At 39.8% G+C, this 25,073-nt stretch overlaps 1 protein-coding gene across 1 annotated transcript in view; it reads left to right on the top strand.

Moving 5' to 3' along the window:
* COL6A3 (collagen type VI alpha 3 chain) overlaps positions 1-19,246 on the top strand; it is a 147,834-nt gene extending 128,588 nt beyond the window's left edge. The window contains exons 43-47 of the mRNA XM_060783504.2: positions 5,829-5,999; positions 6,114-6,164; positions 8,684-8,758; positions 15,954-16,124; positions 18,450-19,246. Of these exons, the coding sequence (XP_060639487.2) occupies positions 5,829-5,999; positions 6,114-6,164; positions 8,684-8,758; positions 15,954-16,124; positions 18,450-18,484 (503 nt within the window). The 3' untranslated portion in view covers positions 18,485-19,246. The remainder of the gene's footprint in view (positions 1-5,828; positions 6,000-6,113; positions 6,165-8,683; positions 8,759-15,953; positions 16,125-18,449) is intronic.
* The last annotated feature ends 5,827 nt before the right edge of the window (positions 19,247-25,073 follow it).

Genomic DNA, 25,073 nt, shown 5'->3' with positions numbered 1-25,073 from the left:
TGCCTATGTGTGTGTATGTATGTATTTGAACAGAAGTCTCAAAATATATACACTGAATGTTCATACAAAAATATATATGTTGTGGGAAATATATGCAAAAAAATGAACAGATTTTGAAAAATTCATTATGTGGTTTTGGAAACAGCCATAATCAAGAGATCTCAGGCCTTATTCAGGTAAATCTTTGGCTTATAATTATTTTATGGTTATTGAACAAAGCTGTACCTGGAACTTGTCATTTAGTCTTGCAACATTTATATGTTGGCTCCAAAATTCAAGCATTTAAGCAAATTAATGTATTAATAAGCAAGATAGTCTGGGTCTTGCAAACAAAGAGTGTGTGAGCAAATACAAGTCCCCATATTTCTTATGCTTTCAGAGCTTATTGTTAAACAATGTGGGAATGTCTGTTTTTCAGCCAACCTGCTCTGATTCCTTTGGAATTTAAAATAAAGGTGCAGGCTTCATTTTCTCAGTAGTCATTACAAACCACAGTGGCTACAGAGCCTTAACAGTCCTGGTTCTGCCATTTGCTGTTCTGCAAAGAGAAAAGACTAAAGGTTGTCTCAAATGTTTGCAGCTTCAACAATAGTGCCTTCCTTCTGCTTTCTAAAGGCAACTGTTTCCCTCTTAGGTCCCTTCTACACTGTCATATAATCCAAATTATCAAAGCAGATAATCTACATTTTCTACTTTGAACTGGATTATAGTAGTCTACACTGCCATATAATCCAGTTCAAAGCAGATTATCTGGATTTATATGGCAGTGTAGAAGGAGCCTCAGTCTCATTGTCACTTCTCTTTCTGGAGCAGCCAATGGTAAAGCCTCACTTAAAGCAGCAGTAGGCATAATGAAGTTAAAAATAAACTGTTTCCAGGGAATGTTGGAGAATATATTTTCCTGTGGCTCATTGGAAAATGTTCAGTTATGTAAGCCTGTGTCCGCATTTTTGTTTTGTTTTGGGGTTGTTGTTTTTTGTCTTGATCCTTGTCTGCCTTGTGTCTTGGCTTATTATAATAAAGTGCTAATGAGATCCCTCTTAAATAATACTCAATGATTAACAACATCTTCAGTATTAACATTTGTCGTTAATATATCAATGTTGTACTTGTTAATGTCCAAAGTCTGTTCTTTGTGTTTCATAATAACTAAAATATGAAATTGTTATATATATTTTTTTGAAACATCTGTTAAAACTTCTGTATGAGAAGCTGCTACAATAATCCCATTTTTCCTACTCCTTAACATTTTTCCACAAAAAAATGAAATAGAAATAATTGATGGTAAACCTGATTCTTTTTCATGTGATGACAGCTTGGCTGTCTGAAACTTCCATTATGTATTAGTCTATTTCAAAGCAGATAATATGTGCCACGTAATCGTTTTGGCTTTCGGAGGTGAATAGTTCATTGTTTGTTGAATTTTCCCCCTTTCCTCCTCGTTGCATATTTATTAAGTCAACTTGCTATATGTCCTTTAATTTTCTTTGTCATTTTTATGACTTCAAACATGGGGCTAAGTTTCAAACTTCTGTAAGGCTGCAAGGAAGAACTCTCTATCTATCTATCTATCTATCTATCTATCTATCTATCTATCTATCTATCCTGCTGTTCTGCAAGGAGACAAGACTAACAATTGTCTCAAATGTTTGCAGCTCCAACAATAGTACCTTCCGCTTTCTAAGGGCAACTATTTTCTCCCACTTTTTAAGGGCAACCCTTCTACACACATATATATACATATGCATACACATATATGATTAATACTACTTATAAGAGAACAGAAATTTTCTTCATTAGTTTTTCCCCATTTACACTAACCTTTGATACATTATAATCATGCTAAAACTGACAGCAGTATTATTTTAAATGCTGTTCATCCTGTCTCCACTTCATTTTTTTAAAGTAAATATTTAAAATAAATGAACATGTTTAGATTTCTAGAGCTGCTGAGAAAGCTGAACCTAAGCTACTGTATTATTCATGTATAAGTGTAAAAAATTTCAGTCAAAAACTCAACCCTCAAAAACCTTGTTCAACGTGTCCATGGATCAATGCACATACTTATCAAAAAATGTACATACTCTTATCAAAAAAGGAGACCTTATCTGAGTGGAATGGCAAAAGGTGAGAGCTTAGTCCATCCCAGGAGAGTCAAAAAGTAGCACCAAGCTTCTCTACTCTTCCTGCCACTGCACTGTTTCTGGCATTTTTAATGCCTGGGTGATAAACTGGTGATGATGGCAGACAGGGTCCCCTGATGTGGCACTGGTGCTCTTCCCTTTCTGCAGAACAATGATTAAGTTACTAAAATCCATAATTTTGCCCCAAAATCTGCCCTTGATTTATATATGAGCTATAATAAAGGAAGTTTTCTTACTAAGATCAATGAAAATATTTTTCACCAGAAATTTCATGAGTACAGTACTTATCAGACTTCACATGCTTTTGATACTTATGAAATTATTTCCAGTGGTAAAATTGTTTACTTGGTTTTGTATGTCTCTGTGGGACACATTGAGTGCCCCCCCTTAATAGATGTAGACTCATTCCTACACTTTCTCCATCCCTGTACATTTTGCTTATTCTGACACAATCATCTTCTGTTTGCATGTATAATTCCACCTTGTACTTATCCTCACCAGTTTTCATCTTGTTGGCACAGTTAGTGACCCGTTTCTTAGAAAATACTTGTCTTTGTCTTGATGTTAGCTGTTTGTTTGTTAGAGAGCCACAGGATGTATATTTTAGGTCTGTCTCTCCATGACAGTAACAGAGGTCCCATCTACACTGCCATATAATCCAGTTTCTGAATCCATATTATCTGATTTGATCTGGATTATATGGCAGTGTGGATTTGTATAATGCAGCACAAAGCAGACAATCTGGATTCATAACTGGATTATATGGTAGTTTAGGTCCAGCCTAAGATGCTGAAATCATGTGAAGGATCACACAGAAAAATATCAAGAATTACTTAATATGTTCAAAAACTTTAGCTTTCTAGAAGTTCTCTAGTGGGGGTTAATTTTTATTTTATTTTGTTGCATCCCATTTTTGCATTTCTTATGAAAACATCTTTATGTTTGCTAGAATGTGCATTTGATTCACACTACAGGTATCATTTTCCTTCTGTTGCATATTAACAAGAATCATGTACAGGTATCAATAGTATGAGAAACGCGACCAGTGGTGGTTTTATTGTAACTGATTAACATGTTCTGAGAGTGAAATGACATACATGTGAATGTTATGTGAGTGTAGAGAACATAGACTGAGTTTGCATGCCCACTGCAGAAGCTGTGGGATTGATTCACTGCAAATGCCCCCATTTTTGATACATACAGAACTTTCACTGAGTTACCAAGAGGCTTCTAAGAGACAGCCATCAGTAATAATGTGGGAAAATACAGATAAACATCTGTTTGCACCCAGCATCTGGATATACATCCTTAATCAAGCTTGAAAGCTAGCCAATTGCAGAACCTGAACTGAAAACACATAATTTGTATAAGAAACATTATAAGCACAGATACACATGGAATTAGTGAACTGAGTAAATTTTGTAGTGAATGTGCATCAATAGCACTAACCAAGTTTTTAAAAGAATTAAAAGGATAAAAAGGTCCCCACCCAGAAGACTGGAAACTAGGGGTATGCGAAATGGTAGAAATCAGTTCTGTTTTCATTTCAAATTTCAGGTCCCCCCCCCCCCCCCCAGTTCTGTTTTCAGGATCCTGCATTAGGTATTTACAAATGGGAAACTAAAATAAAAGAGGAAAGGGTCAAAATTATTAAAAGGTAACCAATGACTACAAGTAAATATGTTTTTTTAACAAAACCTTCAGACTTGACTGTGTTTTTTTTTACATTGCATTGAAACAGCAATTTTTACTCCCTTGTTAAAGTTCCTATTGTTGTAACATGACTTTATGTCACCTCCTCTTTATAGCAATCCTACATAGAGTTGTCTTGGCTAGATATATACAAAAAGAGGTTCCCATTACTTTTCTCTAAATCTGACATAGTGTAGCTTTCCCAAAATTCACACCTGTGGGTTTCCATGGCTCAATCTAGAATGGTGGTCCAATTCTCAAACCACTACACTACACTGGATCTAAAATTATAAGCTCTACTTCACCTTTTATCTCGGGCTTTGCACCTTCCCCTCGCCATTGCCTTCAGTTAAACCTGACTCCAAGCCTCTAGCCTCATGCCATATTTTGTTTCCTGTTGTAGAACACAGTAATGTTTTGAGGAGTAAGATTTGTGGCATGGGGGGCAGGGGGAATCAATGAGGCAACTAGGCTCCAAAGGCCTTGGAGCTCCCAGGAATGGTTTTGCAGATATGATTCTAGAAGCCTCTTGTCTCAAAAAGGAAATAAATTCATGAAATAGAGGCAATGTTGCTGTGGTTAATGTAGTGTTTTAGGGGTCCCATTCTGGAGAAAGGTGGCACTTAAACTTAATTAATTAATTAATGGTCTCCCAAAGGCACTTCAAGAAACCAGACACATGCCTTGCTCATGCACGCCACAGTTGTGTAAGAATTGCAAGGTCCTTGAAAGCAGACACATGGTTAAGGGGAATCACTTTTTCATCCACTATCCACTAGCAACTGCCCATTCCTGTCCCTTGGAGGTGAACCCAAAAAAGTCAAAATCAGCTGGGTTAGCAAAAGGGAAGTTAAGACTTAACCTTCCTGAGATTTCCCCTTTGCTCTGTGCCAGCATTATTCAAAATACAGAAACAGAAGACTCTCGGTTACATACTGAAGCACACTCTTTAATAGCTGGGGAAAATAATACTTGTGTAATAACTAGGCCTGGGTAACAACGGAAAAATTTGTTTCTAAAATCGATTCGTTTTTTGGGGTTTTTTGCGTTTTGATATTTAAAAGAATTCCGAAGTTTTTTTAAAAAAAAGTTCGATATTTACGAAATTTCGTAAATGGTAAAAAAAATTACAAAACAATAACGAAACAATAACGAATCGATTCGTTAATGGCGGACGCGACCGTGCAATACGCTAAAAACCTTCCAAATGGGACAGGGGGAACTTCTGAAGCTTCCCTCTCCCTCTGTTGTTGACTGTTGGTGTGATATTATAATTTTTTTTCACTAATTAAACAAAAAACAACTATAAAACTTGCCCCAGACATGCGGAAATAATAACGAAACGACCTCAAACCAATAACAAAACAAATACATAATGAAATACGAAGCATTTACGAAACGAATTGAAAAATTCGTTTCGTTTTTAAGCTGCTCCAGAATGGTTCGTTATCGCTTCGTTAACAAAAAAAATAACGAATTTTTAACGAATTACGAATTAACGAAACGAAACCGCCCAGCCCTAGTAATAACCATTAATTGCATGGCAATGTGGTGCTCATCTAATAAATATGTGGCTTTTGAATTTGGGCAAACACACATACATGATACACGAATGATGTAATTTGACGACACCATTGTATTTTTCTCACTGTGCCTCTGATTGCCGTACAGGCTAATAATTTGCAGAGGCATGTAAAGGCTGGCACAACAAATCTATGTAAAAGGATAAAATATAAAAAAGAATAAAAAATGCATGTATTGGCGGCTTGGCATGTTCAAGGTTCTATCAGGTATAGTTGTGAAGTTGTTATATCCTGGGTTGTTTCTGTGGTAGTAATTCCAATCAAGCTCCATTTTGAATGCTGTGGAAAACTGCTGCTGCTGCTGCTTCCTCATCATTTTCTTCTTCTTTACATTTCTGTAGCTTTTTGCAGCTTTTAACCTTTTCAAAACCAGTTAACGTTTGCACATTTTGAAATTCAAATTTGACAGATCCTTGCTTGCTGGACCTTGACATGGGCACGCAGTGCAAGGAGTATCAGGTTAAGTGGTTCTTTGACTACAAAAACAAGATCTGCACCAAAGTTTGGTATGGTGGGTGTGGCGGTAATGCCAATAGATTTGAGACAGAAGCTGACTGCATTAGCAGATGCTTGAAGCCATGTAAGTACCCCTCCCTCAGGTTAACCCACTTTCAGATATTGTCAAGCAATATTTCAAAACAAAAGAGGAAACAAAATAGTTTAAAAACAAAATCCACACACTTTCTTTCTACAGCAGATGAGGGAGTCATGCAGCTGCCTGTCCCTGAGCAAAGTGACTTGTCAGGTAAAACCATAAACAGAGAGGAGTCTGCATTTGGTCATTTGCTATTATATTGGATGTATCCCTTGGATGCTTTCCCCTGTCCACTGGCCATATCTAACCATGCCTTCTTGCTGCTGTCCTGTTTTGCTGTAAATTGCATGTATTTCTCCATCTGTGTTTGCATGCACCTTCTCGTCCCTAGAAAGATAATATTGGTATGAATGTATACCAAAATGGATCTGCACTTATTATTTCTCCTACATCCAGAGAGTTGCCCCAGCTAACTTCTGACCTTCGCATAGTTTCCATGTCTGTAGGGCAGTACTTTATGTTTATTGTATTTCTTTTAATCAACCAATCAATCATGGAGCCCCCGGTGGCGCAGTGGGTTAAAGCCCTGTGCCAGCAAGACTGAAGACCGACAGGTCGCAGGTTCGAATCCGGGGAGAGGCGGATGAGCTCCCTGTATTAGCTCCAGCTCCTCATGCGGGGACATGAGAGAAGCATCCCACAAGGATGATAAAACATCAAAAATCATCCAGGCGTCCCCTGGGTAACGTCCTTGCAGACGGCCAATTCTCTCACAACAGGAGTGGTTGCTCTTGACACGACAAAAAAAAACAAACCAATCTTTATTATGGTCCAAAGACCCATTTGGTCAGAGGAAAAAGTGCACAGCAGATTCACAAACTGATAAGACCACTTAAAAGCAGGACTAGTGCATTTCTCTTATTATGTAAGAAATCTGGACTAGGGTCTTTAATGCTGTTATGAACAGAGAACCTCCTGTCCCTTGCCCATCCAAACAGACCAAGGTACTCCCATCAGAAGAAACAATCTCTTCTTCACCCTTATCAGCCTCCAGAGAGGTCAGGAAAGGAAACTCAAGCCATTCCAAACACACACATCCCTAAAACCCCTTCCCCATTCTAGCCCTGCCAGATATCATGGTCCTGAAAAAAGTGAGGATGAAATTCCATAATTGTCTGGGAGATCAGAAATCTAAGGAGAAATTTCCTAGAAGCAAGTCTTATTCAAAGGAAAGGAAAGACCACAGATATAAGTGTGTTGTTGAGACCATCCAAGGTTCGTTCTCCAATAACCCTGTTTCAGATACCATGTCCTCCTACTACTTTCACTCACGGTGTCAAAATATTACTTATTTATTTATTTAAACCATTTCTATTCCACCCTTCTCACTTGGAAGGGGACTCAGGGCAGAGCACAACATAAATACAGAAAACATTCAATAAAACAAACTATAAATATACACAAATATTAAAATCAGTTGTATCCACTTTAAAATCAAATTGTTAAACATCTCATATAAGCCACCCAAGTAAGGAAACACTACAAGCTCCACTGAGAGGTTGCCTTCTAAGTAGGTTTGGCTTTGGGGGCATCTTCTAAGGTTACTCACCTCTGAAAGATTCCAGGCTTTTTTCAAACCTGGGTGAGGATAATGCTGAGGGGTCAAAGAGCTTTTTCCAGTTCAGGTTTGATAAACTAGAATATCTTTGTCTCTAGTGGTAGTTTTAGTTACCTCCAGATACAAACTGAAGAGCAATAATCCTTGTTTGAGAGAGGGAAATCCTTTATCTGATAGGGCAAGGATAGAAAAAGTGCAGACAACAGGTTGTTTGCTGACTCCCAGGGCTGTTTTGTAGCAGTAATGGGGCAGTCTTTAAGGACCTCTTCACACAGGGATAAATTCAGCAACATCAGATGTAACGGCATGACTCCGTGGGTGATGTGGGGCGTGGGAACAAGGTTCCCCACACCCCTCTACCAAACAAAGCACCTCTGGCAGCTTAGTAACTAGCCGCCCACCATACATTTATAGCTTGGTAACACCATGAATCACCAATTTGCAACTTCCTAAATTGAGGCACTACCTGAGTGCATCTCCTCTGCCTGAGTTACAAAAAGAGATGAACAGAACTGTCTTGAATTTCTCACATTATATACTAGAAATACTGGAAATTTGATGAAGTCATTTTGTGGTGTGTTTCAAAATATGTTTTGGAATCATAATTTGGCATTTTCCCTCTTGGATTTTTTGAACTATTTCTGAATATTGTTCTGGAGCCTAAGTAAATAATGACTAAATAATTGGCAATCAAAAGCAACATTATTAAAGTTTATTAAATCAATATTTCTTGATTCATGGCCACACCAACTCACACTTATGTCTTATGGCTGTAATAATATATTCTGTATCATTAGTAATGAAGAGAACTTTTTGAAATGAGAAATCAGACTGTACCCCTCTCTCCGTGTGCCAGTCTATGACCGTAATAAAGAAAGTGATGTAATGACTGATAAGGTTAAGATGTTTTAAACTTATAGATGAGTGTGCATTAACTTTACAAAGAAAGCGTGTAAATCCCCTCACAAATCACTGCTGTGATTATGGGAACATGCTGCCAATTCTAGGTAGCAATCCCACTTCCTCCAGTTCAGATACACAGATCCAGGTTGCATATGCTCACCCCTGGGCTACACAACTATAGTATAATAACTGGTCTCAATATTTACAGGACACAAAGTGCTCAAGAAGAAGTTACCCAGGAAGAAATTACCCAGAAGGAAATTGAAAAGGAGAACAAGAAAAGGTAGCAAGAGCAGTCAAAAATAAAAGAAACATTAATTGAATAAGGGGAAGTATATTTAATGAGGAAAAATAATTAGTAAAAAGGGTAATCAGACAGAACTAGCTTACGGAGTGACTGCTTTTCCTGATGAAGGTCCATGCTTCAGTCCTCCTTACCTTGAAGAACTCTGGTATGAAGACTGTAAGATACCTATGCATGAAACACCCACTCTACATACGGAGAGGTGATACTAAATCATATAGTCCAGTGTTTAGATCTTATAGGATAACTTCATGTTTCCAGATCATCTCTAAGAATAGGCCAAGATTACTCACACCAGTTATTATAAACATGGGTTTTAAAAAGAGAAGACCCATGTAATGTGAGACTGAATTCTAAAGCTCTAAGGAACACCAATTTTTCACTGTGCTATGGCAGAATAGTTATTTGGTGCTAGCCCTTATGGCACAAGGGCTAGCAGTTCTATACAGACTTCTCAGTGCTTAAATAAAGTTCTCATGATACCAATGAACCTTTTGCATGGTTAACAAGAATAATCCATGTGGATTAGCATTTGAACTACTCGGAATCCCTGACAGGAATTTTAGACTCAGTATACAGAAAAGAAAAATAACAAGTACTTCCTAAAATAAGTGGATAATCCTGAACTTTAGAGATACAAAATAGATGTACTAATATTTGACCAAGTATCAAAAGGATCCCAAGAACCTCATCGTGTGGGGAAGGATGGGATAAGTGGACGAGAAGGATTATTAACTAGCAAAATGCCAATTTGATTGAATAACCCCTTTCTATCTGCTGATTTTATAACTCAGCAGCTCTACTAGCTGGAGTCAGCCAGCAAAAGACACCAAAAAGTGTCCAAGAATGAACAGCTTCACCAGATCCAAATCTCCTCTAGCCAAGATACACAGCCACACAATTGGCACAAAACTGGGCTACGGTGAGATTTGTCCCAAGTCGTTTCCAATATGTGTAGCCTGGAAGAGGGTTGGTTGTAGTGTAGCTTTAACTGGTTTTTGGCCATTTAGGAATATGCTGTGAAGCCACAATTCAAATCAAAGATATTTACTTCTAAATAGGCATATAGATTACGTTGCAACTTTCTCTTGCATGCATGTACAAGGCATCCTTGCTAAGATTGTCTCTGTGTGAGAGTTAGACTTCAATTGTTCATCTCCAACCACAGATTGTGATGTTAACATTGTGATTTTTTGTCCTCAAAGAAGGCTTCCCTATATATCAGAATTAAGTTATGTCAGCTCTAATTTTTAAACTCACCTTCTACAAGCACTTAATCTCTGCATTCTAGGCTTTCGTTAATCACTATCATGATCAGTTCCCACTTTTCCTTTTCTAGTACAATCAAACATATTAGAATAGGAAGAACAAGAATACTGGTATCATATATGTGGAGTAACTGAATTATTTATTTGATCAGTAGCTGCATTATTTTTTTAAGAAAAGAGGCCCATGCTTTACCCTTCACTGGCAATGAAAAATTCTTGTGAATCCCACCCAAGTGAGAAATAGTCAGCCATTGACAAGTGTATCTTGAATCATACTAGTTGATATAAATCCCCCACTTCATACATTTGATGCATGAAAGGGGGGGAAAGCAGCATACTGTTCTTATTTTCTTAATGGGCAAAGTATATTTAGGGCAGTTCCAGACGGAAAAAATATGGACCAACCCAGGTTTAAAAATCCCAGGTCAGGCCAGAATTCTGCCCCCCACATTGGTAAAAAAGACACGCTTTCTTGGGGGGAGTATCCACATGCCCTGCTAGACTTTCCAGCAGAGCACCCAGACACCAACAAAAAATCCCATAAAAGCCCTAAAAATGGTTAAGAACTTACCACACCAACATTAGGCCTTGCAGCACACTTCCTATAATGTACCAATTACATGCTAAGATCAGAAGTGATTTGCGCCTCCCCCCCCCCCCCCCCCGCTTCCTCACATGTAATTGGTACTAAAATAGAACAATTTAAAATAGCCAAGGATAGTGAGATTCACACCATAGATAGTGAAATTTGTGGCGTGGATACCAAGTCCCGATAGATGGATACTGTAGGTCCATGCACCTGGTGAGAAAAATAAGGTAAAATCTAATATTCCCAAATAAATCTCACCAAGTTGAAAAAACAGCACCAAGGTGTTTTATTCAATCAGTTTAAAGTGATGCCAGCTTGCGGTAATCTGCCAAACTTTGGCAGATTACCATAACTTTGCAAAACAGGCATTTTAATATATAGTCCTTTGTATATTTTTCTTCTTTCCCCAGCTTGCTTTCTATCAATGGCTTTAACTGAAATGCTTCATCCTATAGTTCCAGGTTTGGTAACCCCCACCCTAGTTCTTCCTAGTGCATATAGTATACTTTATTTGAGATTCTAGGTTTCTTTTCACTCAAGATCCACTCTTTAATGGTCCTGTTCTTTGATTGATTTCGAGTGGGAGGACCTGGAATAAATACATTATTTTTGGGTTCAATAACATTTTAGTTGCTTTTATTTTACTAAAAATATTTCATAGAATCATAGAATCATTGAGTTGGAAGACACCTCGTGAGTCATCCAGTCCATCCCCCTGCCAAGAAGCAGGAAAATTGCATTCAAAAATTAAATTTTTCCCCTCCATCCTTTCATGGTCTTAAGAACTTTTTTCCACGCCTCTTTATAGTTATCCTTTCTGTGTTCTTTTGTATTGTCACTCCTTGGTATTTTATTTTTTCTATTCCCATATCTATTCCTGTGCTGTCACACGCTGGGCCGGTAGCAATTGTCTATTAACAGGACGCAGAGTACGCCCTTGCAATGGATCCATAAGCCTCCTGGGGCAGATCATTTTAATGGGCCCTTCACCTCTGCGGAGGTTAGGGAGTGCAGTGAGTATAAACTTGACCAAGTGGTGGTCGGTCCATGGCAGTGGGATTAAAGAGAGTTCCTCCACACTGCCACCTTCTTCCCATCCCTTACAGAACACCAAGTCCAATGTATATCCAGCACTGTGAGTAGGGCAAGAAACCACTTGGGACAGCCCCACGGTTGCCATGGTTACCATGTAATCCTGAGCTGCTTCTGACATGGAGGTCTCTGCATGAACATTGAAGTCCCCCAGCACTATAAGCCATTGGGATTCCAATGCCAGGCCTGAGATCACCCCAGCTAGCTTAGGTAGGGAGGTTGTAGTGTTGTGAGGTGGACGGTACACTAAGTATGCTTATTCTGTCCCGGTCTCCTACCCTCAAGTGGATGCATTCAAATAAGGGTGTCTGTGGGGTGGGGCATCTGGTCAAGGAGATGGAAACCCTGTAGACCACTGTTTTGGAACTACCAATTCTCTCTCATATTTCCTAGGCCAAATTAACACATTTGATCTCCTTTTCCCACATCTCCCTCTCCCCAATATTGTTTCTATAGAGGCCCCTTGACCAATGAGGAGAACTCCCCTCATTCTCTGTCTGATCTCTCTTCCTGTTCTTAGGCTGTGGTCCAGCGTTGCTGTTGGACTGAGGGATGGGGGAACAAAGGCTGTTGGGCTGGGGAATAGGAAATGGGGGGAAGTTCTTGGATTGAGGGGTAAAGCAAAGGGGGCTATTAGTCTGGGGGATAAGGAGAGAGGGTGAGGGGTTATTGGGCTGTAGGGTAGGGGGAAGAAAGTTATTGGCCTGGTGGATAGGAGGAGAAGGGCTGTTGGACTGAGAGTGGGGAGGGGCTATTTGGTTGTGGTGTGAAAAATAGGGACTGTAGGGTTGGGGGCAAGGTGTAGGGAGTTATTAGACTGGAGGGGGGACAAGGGGTATTTAACTGGGGGAAGGGGGCATTAGGCTGAGGGGTAGGGTGGGGGGCTAAAAGGTTGGGGGCAGAGGGTAGGAGACTTTTTGTATAGAGCTTGGGGGATTGGGGGGATTGGGCTGAGGAATAGGAGATAGAAGTCTATTGGACTGGGAGGAAAAGGGAAGGGGACTATTGGTCTGGAGGATAGGAAATAGGGGGATCTTACTCTGAGGTTCTTGCTGAGCTAGTCAGTATTGCATTGCTTGGCTCCCAACAAGTTCTTCTGATGATTTTCTTAAGTATAATAGGACAGAATCATGGATGTCATGGGAGAAGAGCTCTAATGATTGTTCCCTTAAGTTCATGAGCTGTGGGGCTGCTTGCTCATATCTACCTAGTGGGACCATTGAGTTACGTTGGAGTAAGTTGGGCTCTGCTGTCAGTTGTGAGGCATTTTCCTGGGGACTTGAGTGGCTGGGGAAATGTTCCTCGTTACCTAGTCTCTGGTGTTGCGATGCTTCCGAGTTCATTGTGGCCAGTGGTGTCTTTTGGATCTCGTGAGGTGTAAAGGATTACATCATTTAATTAAATTAAGATCGATTAATTAACTTAGAGGCTGATTCCAAATCCAAACAACCCTCTGGCAGGGAGCCTTTATTCATCGCACCACTGCCACCAAAAAATGTAAAAGATTGGGGATTTATTCTAACAATCCCAATGCGGAACCACCAGTAATGTGAAAGAATGGTGGATTGTTAATTTAATTATAAGCTGACTCTAACTATCTTCTGGCAGAGGAACCTTTCCTTTAGTAACAAATTGTAAAAAAGAAGTTTTAAGTAAGCTATATTGTGCTGAATTCACACTCAGGGCTCAGAAATCTGAGGTAAAAACATCGAGATTCTTTTAAATAAACACTACCACCAATCTTAAAATTCTGTTTCTCTAAACTGCTATGGAACTACTTCACATAGAGGCACTCTTGAGACAGTTGTTGTTTAACAAAGAACAAAGTTGTTTATTTGTGTGAACTTCAACAATACAGGCACTTAAGCTTAACGGTTGCAATAATGAGTTGGATCATATGGTTACTTTAAAAAACAGTTCAATACTTGGTTCCTAAAACAACTCTTCACTCCCTCAGGAAACTGGCAGACTTCCCTCTGACTAGAATTCCTAAAAACTCCAGACCATCCTTTCCCCTTTGGATCTGTCTATTCTCTATACTAGCTATTCTTCCTAATAGCTGTCTATCTTTACTAACTAACCAACTTTTGACTTCTCTAGCTTCTCTTCTCCTAACTCTCCCAAAACCTAACTTCCTTCTTCAACACAGAAACTCTGACTGGACTCTTCAAACACCAGACCCTAACTGAGCTGTCAGATTTTAAAATGTCCCCTTTCAGGCATTTTTTTCTGCACTCTAGCTAAGCTCCGCCCACTTTCTCCCAGCCAATTACAAATGCTCTCCACATTTCCCTCCAGGCTGCTCCTAAGCTCTGCCCTCTCTAGGAAACGAGTACTCTAAGATGGCTGCCTCCATGCACCATCTCATAAAATGGCTGCCAAAATACTTGAGCCTACTTTCTGAGCTTTCCCCTGGCCTAAAAGGTAGGCAATTCATCACCTGGGGGGTGATGGTACGCTCTCTCCGGAGCAAAGCCAGCCAAGCCTCTCGGGCATCAAATGGATGATGCACGATCCTGACAAAATAGCAGCAAAGGCAATGATGGAATGGTGGCAGTGCAGAGGCTTGCAATGTAGGTCTGGTGTAGCCCACCCGGGTCTGCAACAGAGTGGTGAGGAGCAGCTAGTTGGGGCGTTAGGGCGACACCAGCCCTCTGACCATATGGCCAGCCGCAGCGGAGGGATAAAGCAAAGCCCACTGGCCCACTGGATGATTAATGTTGGCTGCAGATTGCAAAATAAACTTCTCGGAGCGACTGGTGGTGGTAGCGAGCGATGGCAGGCTTGCAGCACTCACAGGGAGTGTAATGTCTTCAGCGTCAAGCTGGTAAACATCCACCCAGCAGGAGGTAGGGTAATTGTATTGAAGTCGTTAAGATCTTTTAAACGTTTGTCTCTGAAGGTCTTTGAAGAGATTCTTTAGATTTCTCAGTGAGAATCTCTTAATCCCCAGGGAAGGGAGCGCAATGATCTTAGACTCAAGCAATAGCGACAGCGCTCGACCCAGCTTGCTCTCGCAGGGTTTTTTCCTTTTCCTTATTTCTCCTCCAGCTGGTCCCCAATCGGTTCTCCAAAGCCTCCTTCGACACCCCAGGATACCGAGCAAGGTGACAATGCTTGTTGGGATCCAAAGGGAGGGTGGATGGACACGGATTAAATCTCACCCTTCAGAGCTCTGCCGAGATCCTCCTACCTCGATGCCATCTTCCAAGATTTAATTTAATCTCCCATCCCTGATCAAATTTACATCCCTCAATCCTTGCATTATTTCTTTTTATTTATTTATTTATTTACTTTACTTTACTTTACTTTACTTTACTTTACTTCTATACCACTGTTCTCAGCCCGGAGGCGACTCACAGCGGTTCACAGCACACGGAAACAGCAAATTTAAATGCATCAATATAAAAACACAGTTAAAAGCCTAATCTAATACACAGTTAGTACACAATTACTATAATAACCATTCACTAGCGTCTCATCACTAAAAAACACGATCCGCTAATACCTCTAATACAAAGAGCAGTGGTGAAAGGGGACAGCCCCTGATGTTTCTTCAATTATTCTGACTGTAGCTGTTCCTTTTCTGTATAGTTCCGTATAGTTCCTTAGTTGCTTTGATAAATGGGTCTCCTTCTCCAAAATTCTTCTTAAACTCCCACAGAAACTCAGGGTTTATTGAATCAAATGCCTGTGTATATCTAATTTTAGGAGAGCTGGTTTCTTTTTTTGTTTATGTTCCATTATATTTAGTATATTTCTAACTGCTATTTAGGCAGGAAATGTTTCTAAATCTAGGAAGTATTTTCTTTCATTTTCAACTGACACTTCTTCCCTTATAATGAGAAATACTCATTATAACTGTACCGTTGTTTGAAATTCAAGCTTTGCCTATTTTTCTCCTCTTTCAGAATTATATTATGAGCATCCCACAAATGCTTTATTCCTTGTTCTTTTAGTGAACTCAGTTGCTAGTGGGTTGATATCTCTGTAGTCATGAACAAATGATTCTCATTGTCCTTTAATACTGCATGCTGTACATAGTGGTCAGTACATCCCCATATATTTGTCACTGTCCCTTAAGCATGCTCACTGTCCATGGGAACGTTTTACCTTCTTGTTCACCTGTATATTTGGATCATGCGGAATGAAGAAGTTTCACACAAGGTTTGCAGGGTTTTGCACTGACCAGTACATTTCTTGTTTATTGTTTCTTGATTTGCAGTCACAGATATTTGTAATTTGAAAAACGAAGTAGGGACCTGTAGAGACTTTACCCTGAAATGGCATTTTGACATGGTTTCCAAAAGTTGTGCTAGATTCTGGTATGGTGGCTGTGGTGGAAACAGAAACAGATTTAACACACAGCGAGAATGTGAGACATTCTGCCTTGGAGGTAAGAGCGGGCTGCATGTTCATGCTATTATTTTGCTGAATGTCTCTATGTGAAAGAATAAGTACTGCTGAAAGCCAATGATACAAGGAGTATTCCAATCCTCATCATAATTGATGCTGTTATCTTAGCCTGATCTCAGACTTATCTCAGCCTGATATTCTCCAGATATATTGAGTTACAACTCTAGTAATAGATGATGTTGAAGTATAATGAATACCAATGTGCCTATTTAGAAATAATTGTCTACTTCAACTAAAAGTTTGCAATCCAACACTCATAATGCTTTCCTGTGTCATATGATGTAGGTGTTGCCCCTATTTGGTTGGAAGCATTACAACATATCAATTTCATATTGAAACTATCATTAATATGCACGATTTTGAAAATAATTATCTCTAAGACATGGAATTTAACTGATGGTCAGTGTGATTGCCAAAAGCCTTGTACTCCAGTGCTGGAAATACAATTATCAGCTTCATGGTCTGATCTTACTAGTATAAGCTGCTCATGAATGTGTATTCAGCTTCAAGAAAAGATGTGAGGGTTTTTTTAAAAAAAAACTATGGTCAATTTATTTTAATATATATGCCTAGCCTTCACACATATCTTATGGAAAAATTTCTCATCACTCTATCTTGGGGAAGATTGCAGTTGGAGGCTGTTACAAATAATAATAATAATAATAATAATAATAATAATAATAATAATAATAATTTATTTATTACTCATGTCTCCTGATGGCTTGAGGAAGGGCACAATAAGGCCAAAAATATATAAAAATCAAATATATACAATAAATTACATAGATGAAAACACAAAATATATAAAAACTTGCACCAAACACAGAATTAACATATAGTAGCAATAGAATGTAAGTCAAAACATGATTGCAAGTTCACTGGGTAGGACTGCTGGAAAAGATTGGTCTTCAGTTGTGCTTTAAATTCCAATGGCTGTAGGAGCTCTTCCAGCAGGTTGTTCCGATGAAAAGGTCCTCTGGGTGACGGTTGCCAGTCAGGTTCTAGCTGGTTTGAGTAAGCCTTGGCCAGAGGACCTAAGTGTTCTAAAGGATGGATTGTGCAGAAGAAAGCGATCCTGTAACTAAACTGGACACAAACTATGTAGGACTTTAAAGGTCAAAACCAACATTTTGTACTTTGCCTGGAAACTAATTGGCAATCAGTGGAGTGATTTTAATACAGGTGTAATATGCCTGTAACCCATTTAGCTGCCATGTTTTGAACTAATTGGAATTTTCAAACTTGGTACTCAGGTAATCCAATGTACAGCACACTACATTATATCTGGAAGATTCTAGGATGAGGGAGGCCAACATTTTGCAATGACCTCTGTTTAAATATCCAGACATAAAATGTCTTTCTAGCTGTGGGAGCTTACATACCATTTTTAAAAGAATCCCAAAGAAACCAAACCAAGAAAAATATTATAGGATAGCCTTTTTGTGAGCCACCCTGAGTTACTTTGGGGAGCTGGTGGCAGGGTACAAATAAAATTATTATTATTATTATTATTATTATTATTATTATTATTCAGTTCTTGTGGGTTTTTTCGGGCTATATGGCCATGTTCTAGAGGCATTTCTCCTGACGTTTCGCCTGCATCTATGGCAAGCATCCTCAGAGGTGAGGTCTGAGGTGACCTCACCTCTGAGGATGCTTGCCATAGATGCAGGCGAAACGTCAGGAGAAATGCCTCTAGAACATGGCCATATAGCCCGAAAAAACCCACAAGAACTGAGTGATTCCAGCCATGAAAGCCTTCGACAATACATTATTATTATTATTATTTCTTCAAATATATTTCCTGATCATAACTTTTCTCTCTTTTCGATAATAACAACTATGACTAAGACTTATGTGCTTATAGAATTGTGTTGCTGTAGATGTTGATGTAGTCACAGAAGAAGATAAAAAGCACAAAAATTAATCGTAGAATATATCGCAAATATTAGAAAAGAGAGAAGAGGATTAATTTTTGCATCTAACTGTATTTGTGCCAAATGAGGCAATCATATTTCCAACATGAACAGCCTTGGAAATCCAAAAAAGCAGGAGTGCTTTTTTGTTTTCTATACTCGACTCTCCATATTCTTATTGCCTAGAAGGGGCTAAATTTCTCCCCACCCTTAAGGAATAAGGATCATTCATGAGAATGTACTTGTTCTGAACAGACATATTTAGAAATCAGGTAGTTGAGGTAAGGCATCAGACATCATGAAGTATTAATTTCAGGCAATATTCTCAGTCAAACCTTTTCTTTCTTTCCAATGAAATCCTAATAAAATACTCTTTTTTCTTTTTCCAGGAAGTCCTGGCATCACAATACAAATGGGAACTTAGACCACCAGCATGACATCAACACATACCTCTAAGAGAACCAGGGGTCAGCCATTGCCGTCAAGCCCAATGTAGAAGCTAAGGGTATGGGCAACCTTGCACTGTGCTGCTTCTGCTTTACATTCTAAGCAAACCTTGAAGAAAGAGTTTTGCTGCACAACTTTATCAATATGGTGCTAAACTGTTTGTGGACTAAATGCTAAATGTGTCTGGGATATACTCTATATTTTCAACATTATGTAATATTTACCCACCACACATCTTATTTGTTTGAGGAAATAAAACAGCAGTCTTCTTTAGATGCTTATTTGGGGCAATGTAAAGACTCGAAAAATAATGGGAAAAATATCACCTTAACTGCTATGTACTTACTTTTATTGTTTTCAAAACTGAGCATAACTTTAGTTGGAAAGAATTTAATTAAAAGGAATAGTCAGTTCTGAAATGCAAGCAGTCCAACTTTTCATTCTGCTTTTACTCTTACCGGATTAGATTTTGTGCTAATTCTTTTTTTATGCATATGTGATCAAACCAATCTGAAAGTAATGGAACATTTCTTAATACAAATGCACTGCTGGAACCAATAACAGAGTTTAAAAACAAAGGCATGGTGTAGAATGTTTTCGGCAATCCTCTACCATTCTGTGTTTTATAATTTTTTTAAAAAAAATTGGCAGGGATCGGAATTCTATTTTTATTGTGGTTTCTGTTTAAAGGAAATCTATACAAAACACTTTAAATAAAGTTTAATTCTGGTTTTGAAAATTTTGTGGGGTTTTTTTGTACATGTGTGTATGTGTGTGTACACAAGACTAAAGCTTGTTAGTTCAACCAAGCAAATAAATCAAGCATGAATGTCACCCAAGAAACAAAACACAGAGTAGCAAACACAATTAGATAGTATATCCTTAACAATGTCCCTCCTTAATGGGGGCTTCTCCTTTTCCTTTCAGCTTAAAGGAGAAAGAGACACCAGCGAGGAAGAGCGTGGGGGTTGGGGGGGGCTTCCTTTCTGCTGAAAGGAGGGGGAGGTTCCAACTTGGAAAGGGGGGGGGTCTGAATGAGTCCAGTAGGGAAGGCGCCATCAGGCTTGCAAGTTTGCTAGTCTCAGTCTGCCGGAGAGACATAGGCAAGGTGTAGGCATGCAATTGTAATGCGCCATCAAATGTAATGTGCAACTTAGTTTTGGCTAAGCAGTTTAGCCAAAAAAAGATGCACATTACATTTGAGTAAATACAGTAATAGCTTTTACTCCAGAATACAATTGGCTCTCCATAATTGCTGGTTTGATTTTTAATGTTTTTTATTTCAGTGGTATCCATCTAATACATAGAAATAAACTGACTTTGTATACATCCATAAACCATTACATTTTGCCCCTCCCTCCAACTTTACAAAGCATTTTTAATTGCAGCCAGTCCAGGAGTCTGTCCATTTTCTCCTTTATCTGATCATTAGCTTTCCCTTCTTCAGCCCATTTCACATATCTTAACCAGTTCTTTTTGATTCTTTGTATTTTTTTTAATCCATGGACTACCTTGTTGTATTATTCCCATAATATCCGATTGTACTTGTTCATAAATGTATTCATTTTTAAATCCCTCCATCCGAAGCTATTACGGCATGGGCAGCTTTAACCATCGCCATCAAAGTTTGTTGGTCTTCTTTCTTCAGCATTTGTAGACCCAACATTCCAATTTTCAACAGCCCCGGCCCAATGGACAAATTTACCTTGAATTTGTTCTAATATCCTCTTCCAGAATATCTGGACTTCCTCACATTCCCACCACATATGTGTAAACTATCCCTTCTTCCCCTTTTTACAATGCCAACAGTTTGAGCTGGACACTTTAATCATATATGCTAACTGAGCTGGGGTTCTGTGCCATTTTTGATAAATCGTTTTTGCTAATTCTTGAAACTTTTCTATTTTAATAGTAGTTACCACCTTCATTATCTTTTCCACCCTTTCCTCTGAAAATGTCCTTTCCTTACTCCATTTTTGTATTATCGTTCAAAGTATCATTCCTTTTGCTTCCACTATCATTGTATATGATACATTCAAGAGAAGGTGGCGAGACTATACAGAAGATCTGTATAGGAAGGATAATAATATCGAGGATAGTTTTGACAGTGTGGTGAATGTAAGAGCGGGCTGCATGTTCATGCTATTATTTTGCTGAATGTCTCTATGTGAAAGAATAAGTACTGCTGAATGAATAAGAACCAGACATCCTGAGGAGTGAGGTTGAATGGGCCTTAAGAAGCATTGCTAACAACAAGGCAGCAGGAGACAACGGGATCCCAGCTGAACTGTTTAAAATCTTAAAAGATGATGCTGTCAAGGTGATGCATGCCATATGCCAGCAAGTATGGAAAACACAAGAATGGCCATCAGACTGGAAAAAATCAACTTATATCCCCATACCAAAAAAAGGGAAATGCGAAAGACTGCTCAAACTTCCGTACAGTGGCCCTTATTTCTCATGCCAGTAAGGTAATGCTCAAGATCCTGCAAGGAAAACTCCAGCAATACATGGAGCGAGAGTTGCCAGATGTTCAAGCTGGGTTTAGAAAAGGCAGAGGAACGAGAGACCAGATTACCAATATCCGTTGGATAATGGAGAAAGGCAGGGAGTTTCAGAAAAACATCTATTTCTGCTTCATTCATAGAATCATAGAATCAAAGAGTTGGAAGAGACCTCATGGGCCATCCAGTCCAACCCCCTGCCAAGAAGCAGGAATATTGCATTCAAATCACCCCTGACAGATGGCCATCCAGCCCTTGTTTAAAAGCTTCCAAAGAAGGAGCCTCCACCACACTCCGGGGCAGAGAGTTCCACTGCTGAACTGCTCTCACAGTCAGGAAGTTCTTCCTCATGTTCAGATGGAATCTCCTCTCTTGTAGTTTGAAGCCATTGTTCCGCGTCCTAGTCTCCAAGGAAGCAGAAAACAAGCTTGCTCCCTCCTCCCTGTGGCTTCCTATCACATATTTATACATGGCTATTGTATCTCCTCTCAGCCTTCTCTTCTTCAGGCTAAACATGCCCAGCTCCTTAAGCCGCTCCTCATAGGGCTTGTCCTCAGACCCTTGATCATTTTAGTCGCCCTCCTCTGGACACATTCCAGCTTGTCAATATCTCTCTTCAATTGTGGTGCCCAGAATTGCACACAATATTCCAGGTGTGGTCTAACCAGAGCAGAATAGAGCATGGGTAGCATTACTTCCCTAGATCTTGACACTATGCTCCTATTAATGCAGGCCAAAATCCCATTGGCTTTTTTTGCCACCACATCACATTGTTGGCTCATGTTTAACTTGTTGTTCACGAGGACTCCAAGATCTTTTTCACACATACTGCTTTCAAGCCAGGCATCCCCCATTATATTTTTGCATTTCGTTTTTCCTGCCAAATTGGAGTATCTTGCATTGACTATTCTAAAGCCTTTGACTGTGTGGATCATAATAAATTGTGGCAAGTTCTTGGTGGGATGGGCATACCAAGCCACCTTGTCTCTCTCCTGAGGAATCTGTACAAGGACCAAGTAGCAACAATCAGAACCGACCATGGAACAACAGACTGGTTCAAGATTGGGAAAGGCATACGGCAAGGCTGCATACTCTCACCCAACCTTTTCAACTTGTATGCAGAACACATCATGCGATGTGCGGGGCTTGATGAATGCAAAGCTGGGGTGAAAATTGCTGGAAGAAACATTAACAACCTCAGATATGCAGATGACACCACTCTGATGGCCGAAAGCGAGAAGGAGCTGAGGAGCCTTCTAATCAAGGTGAAAGAAGAAAGCGCAAAAGTTTAGTTGCAGCTAAACATTAAAAAAACCAAGATTATGGCAACAAGAACGATTGACAACTGGAAAATAGAGGGAGAAAATGTGGAGGCCGTGACAGACTTTGTATTTCTAGGTGCAAAGATTACTGCAGATGCAGACTGTGGCCAGGAAATCAGAAGACGCTCTCACGGATGTGAGAGCTGAACCTTAGGGAAGGCTGAGCAAAGGAAGATAGATGCTTTTGAGCTGTGGTGCTGGAGGAAAGTGCTGAGAGTGCCTTGGACTGCGAGAAGATCCAACCAGTCCATCCTCCAGGAAATAAAGCCCGGCTGCTCATTGGAGGGAAGGATACTAGAGACAAAGTTGAAGTACTTTGGCCACATCATGAGGAGACAGGAAAGCCTAGAGAAGACAATTATGCTGGGGAAAGTGGAAGGTAAAAGAAAGAGGGGCCGACCAAGGGCAAGATGGATGAATGGCATCCTTGAAGTGCATGGACTGACCTTGAAGGAGCTGGGGGGTGGTGACGGCCGACAGGGAACTCTGGTGTGGGCTGGTCCATGAGGTCACGAAGAGTCGGAGACAACTGAACGAATGAACAACATCATTGTATATTATTCCTGCTTCCCCCCTTTTTACCTTCTTCCCTTTGTCTAATCAGGAAATCCAATTTATTTTCCTCTCTTTTTACTCCATTTCTTAACAATTTCCCATAATCCTCTCAATTTCAACCAATTTTCTTTTCCACCTTTTCCCACCAACTCCATAAAATCCATCAAATCTCCTCCATTATTATATAAATCCTTCACTCTTAAAAATCCTGTTCTATTTAACTCTTCCTCCTCAAACAAGCTATATAATGGGTGACCCTTAAGACAATGTGGGGATCCACTGCTTTTGCCATTTTTCCCTTATTGTAAAATCTAATCTGCTAGGACCCTCTGTTCCTTTTATATTTCCTTTTATAGTCTTACTAAAAAATACCAGCCTTTCCTTTATATTCATTTCTTCCATTTTCTATTCTAATCCATTTCTGACTTCCCTTATCGATCTCCATTAAATACTTCAACTGAAAAGCTTCATAATATGCTTGTAGGTTTGGGACTCCCCAACCCAGTTGGTCACTTCTTGAATACACTATTTTCTGAGCCACTCTTGCTTTCTCTCCTCCAAATACCCATTCTCGTAAGTCCTCATCCCACTGAGCTATTTGACCCTGGGGTCGGGGAAACCAGCAGAGTCTGAAACAAATACAACATTTTAAGTATTACATACATTTTAAACACACTGATAGGTTTTTCCCTTTCCAGCCTCTTAATTGCCTTCTAATTCTTCTCCAAATCACATTATAATTATTATCTCATAATTTGATCTGCTGGTTTGAATTGTAGAGATTCCACTATTTACAGGTTTTTGTTTTAAATTAAATTTCTATGACACCCTAGGTCCTCCAGTGCAACTCTATATTCAGAGGGCCATGCTGGGGGACCTAGGGATTTCTAGAGAAGTGTGATCTCAAGTTTTGCAAGTATTTTTTATTTGCAGTTTTAACTTCTGCAAGGGTTCTGTGCCCCTAATCCCAGCAAATGTGGAGGACTGCCTGTAATTGAATCTCAATAATACTAGTCAAAACCACGAGAATACAAAAACAAATCATTTTTGAAGAATGTTTTCCATATGGAAGAAACAAAATGCAGGGATTCTGTTTTTCTGCACTTGTAGCAAAGTCCCTGCCCTCTTTTTGCAATGATGCAGTAGCATTATGTGGGCCAGCACTGTACTGTGATACTGCACTACCAAACAGAGACAGTTGTAAGACCGAACAGGGCATAGAGTTACAGCCTGTGTTAGACGGGGTTACACTCCCCCTGAAGACGCAGGTTTGCAGCTTGGGAGTGATCCTGGATTCATCGCTGAGCCTGGAACCCCAGGTCTCGGCGGTGGCTGGGAAAGCTTTTGCACAATTAAAACTTGTGCGCCAGCTGCGCCCTTATCTTGGGAAGTCGGATCTGGCCATGGTGGTCCACGCTCTTGTTACATCCTGAATAGATTACTGCAGCGTGCTCTACGTGGGGTTGCCTTTGAAGACTGTTCGGAAACTTCAATTAGTCCAATAGGCGGCGGCCAGATTCCTCACCGGAGCATCATACAGAGAGCATACCACCCCCCTGTTGTGTCAGCTCCACTGGCTGCCGATCCAGTTCCGAGCACAATTCAATGTGCTGGTTTTGACCTACAAAACCCTTTACGGCTCCGGCCCAGCATACCTGTCTATGCCCCACCTTGGAGTTTAAGATCTTCTGGGGAGGTCCTGCTCTCGGCCCCACCTTTATCACAAGTGAGGCTGGTGGGGACGAGGGACAGGGCCTTCTCGGTGGTGGCCCCTCACCTGTGGAATGCACTCCCTGGGGAAATTAGGTCATCAACATCCCTCCTCTCCTTCAGGAGGAAGTTAAAAACCTGGATGTGGGACCAGGCCTTTGGGTAAGCTGGCAGATGGACAAAGACAAGGACGACCAGAGCAGGAAAGGACAATGTCAATACTGGATGGATTATGGAATTATAAATCAGTGAACATTGGCCACAGGATGATTTTATTACTGTTATTGTATTGATGTGATGTTTTAACTAGTGACAATTGTTGATGTTAAATTGTAAATTGTATATTGTACTTTGTGAATTGTTGGGCATCAAATTGTGCCTTTTTTGTAAGCCGCCCTGAGTCCCCCCTAGGGGGTTGAGAAGGGCGGGGTAGAAGCACTCCAAATAAATAAATAAATAAATATCCAGCTGACCA

Source organism: Anolis sagrei, chromosome 1 (assembly GCF_037176765.1).
Source record: "Anolis sagrei isolate rAnoSag1 chromosome 1, rAnoSag1.mat, whole genome shotgun sequence".
NCBI lineage: Eukaryota > Metazoa > Chordata > Lepidosauria > Squamata > Dactyloidae > Anolis > Anolis sagrei.
This window is presented reverse-complemented; position numbering and strand designations above follow the sequence as displayed.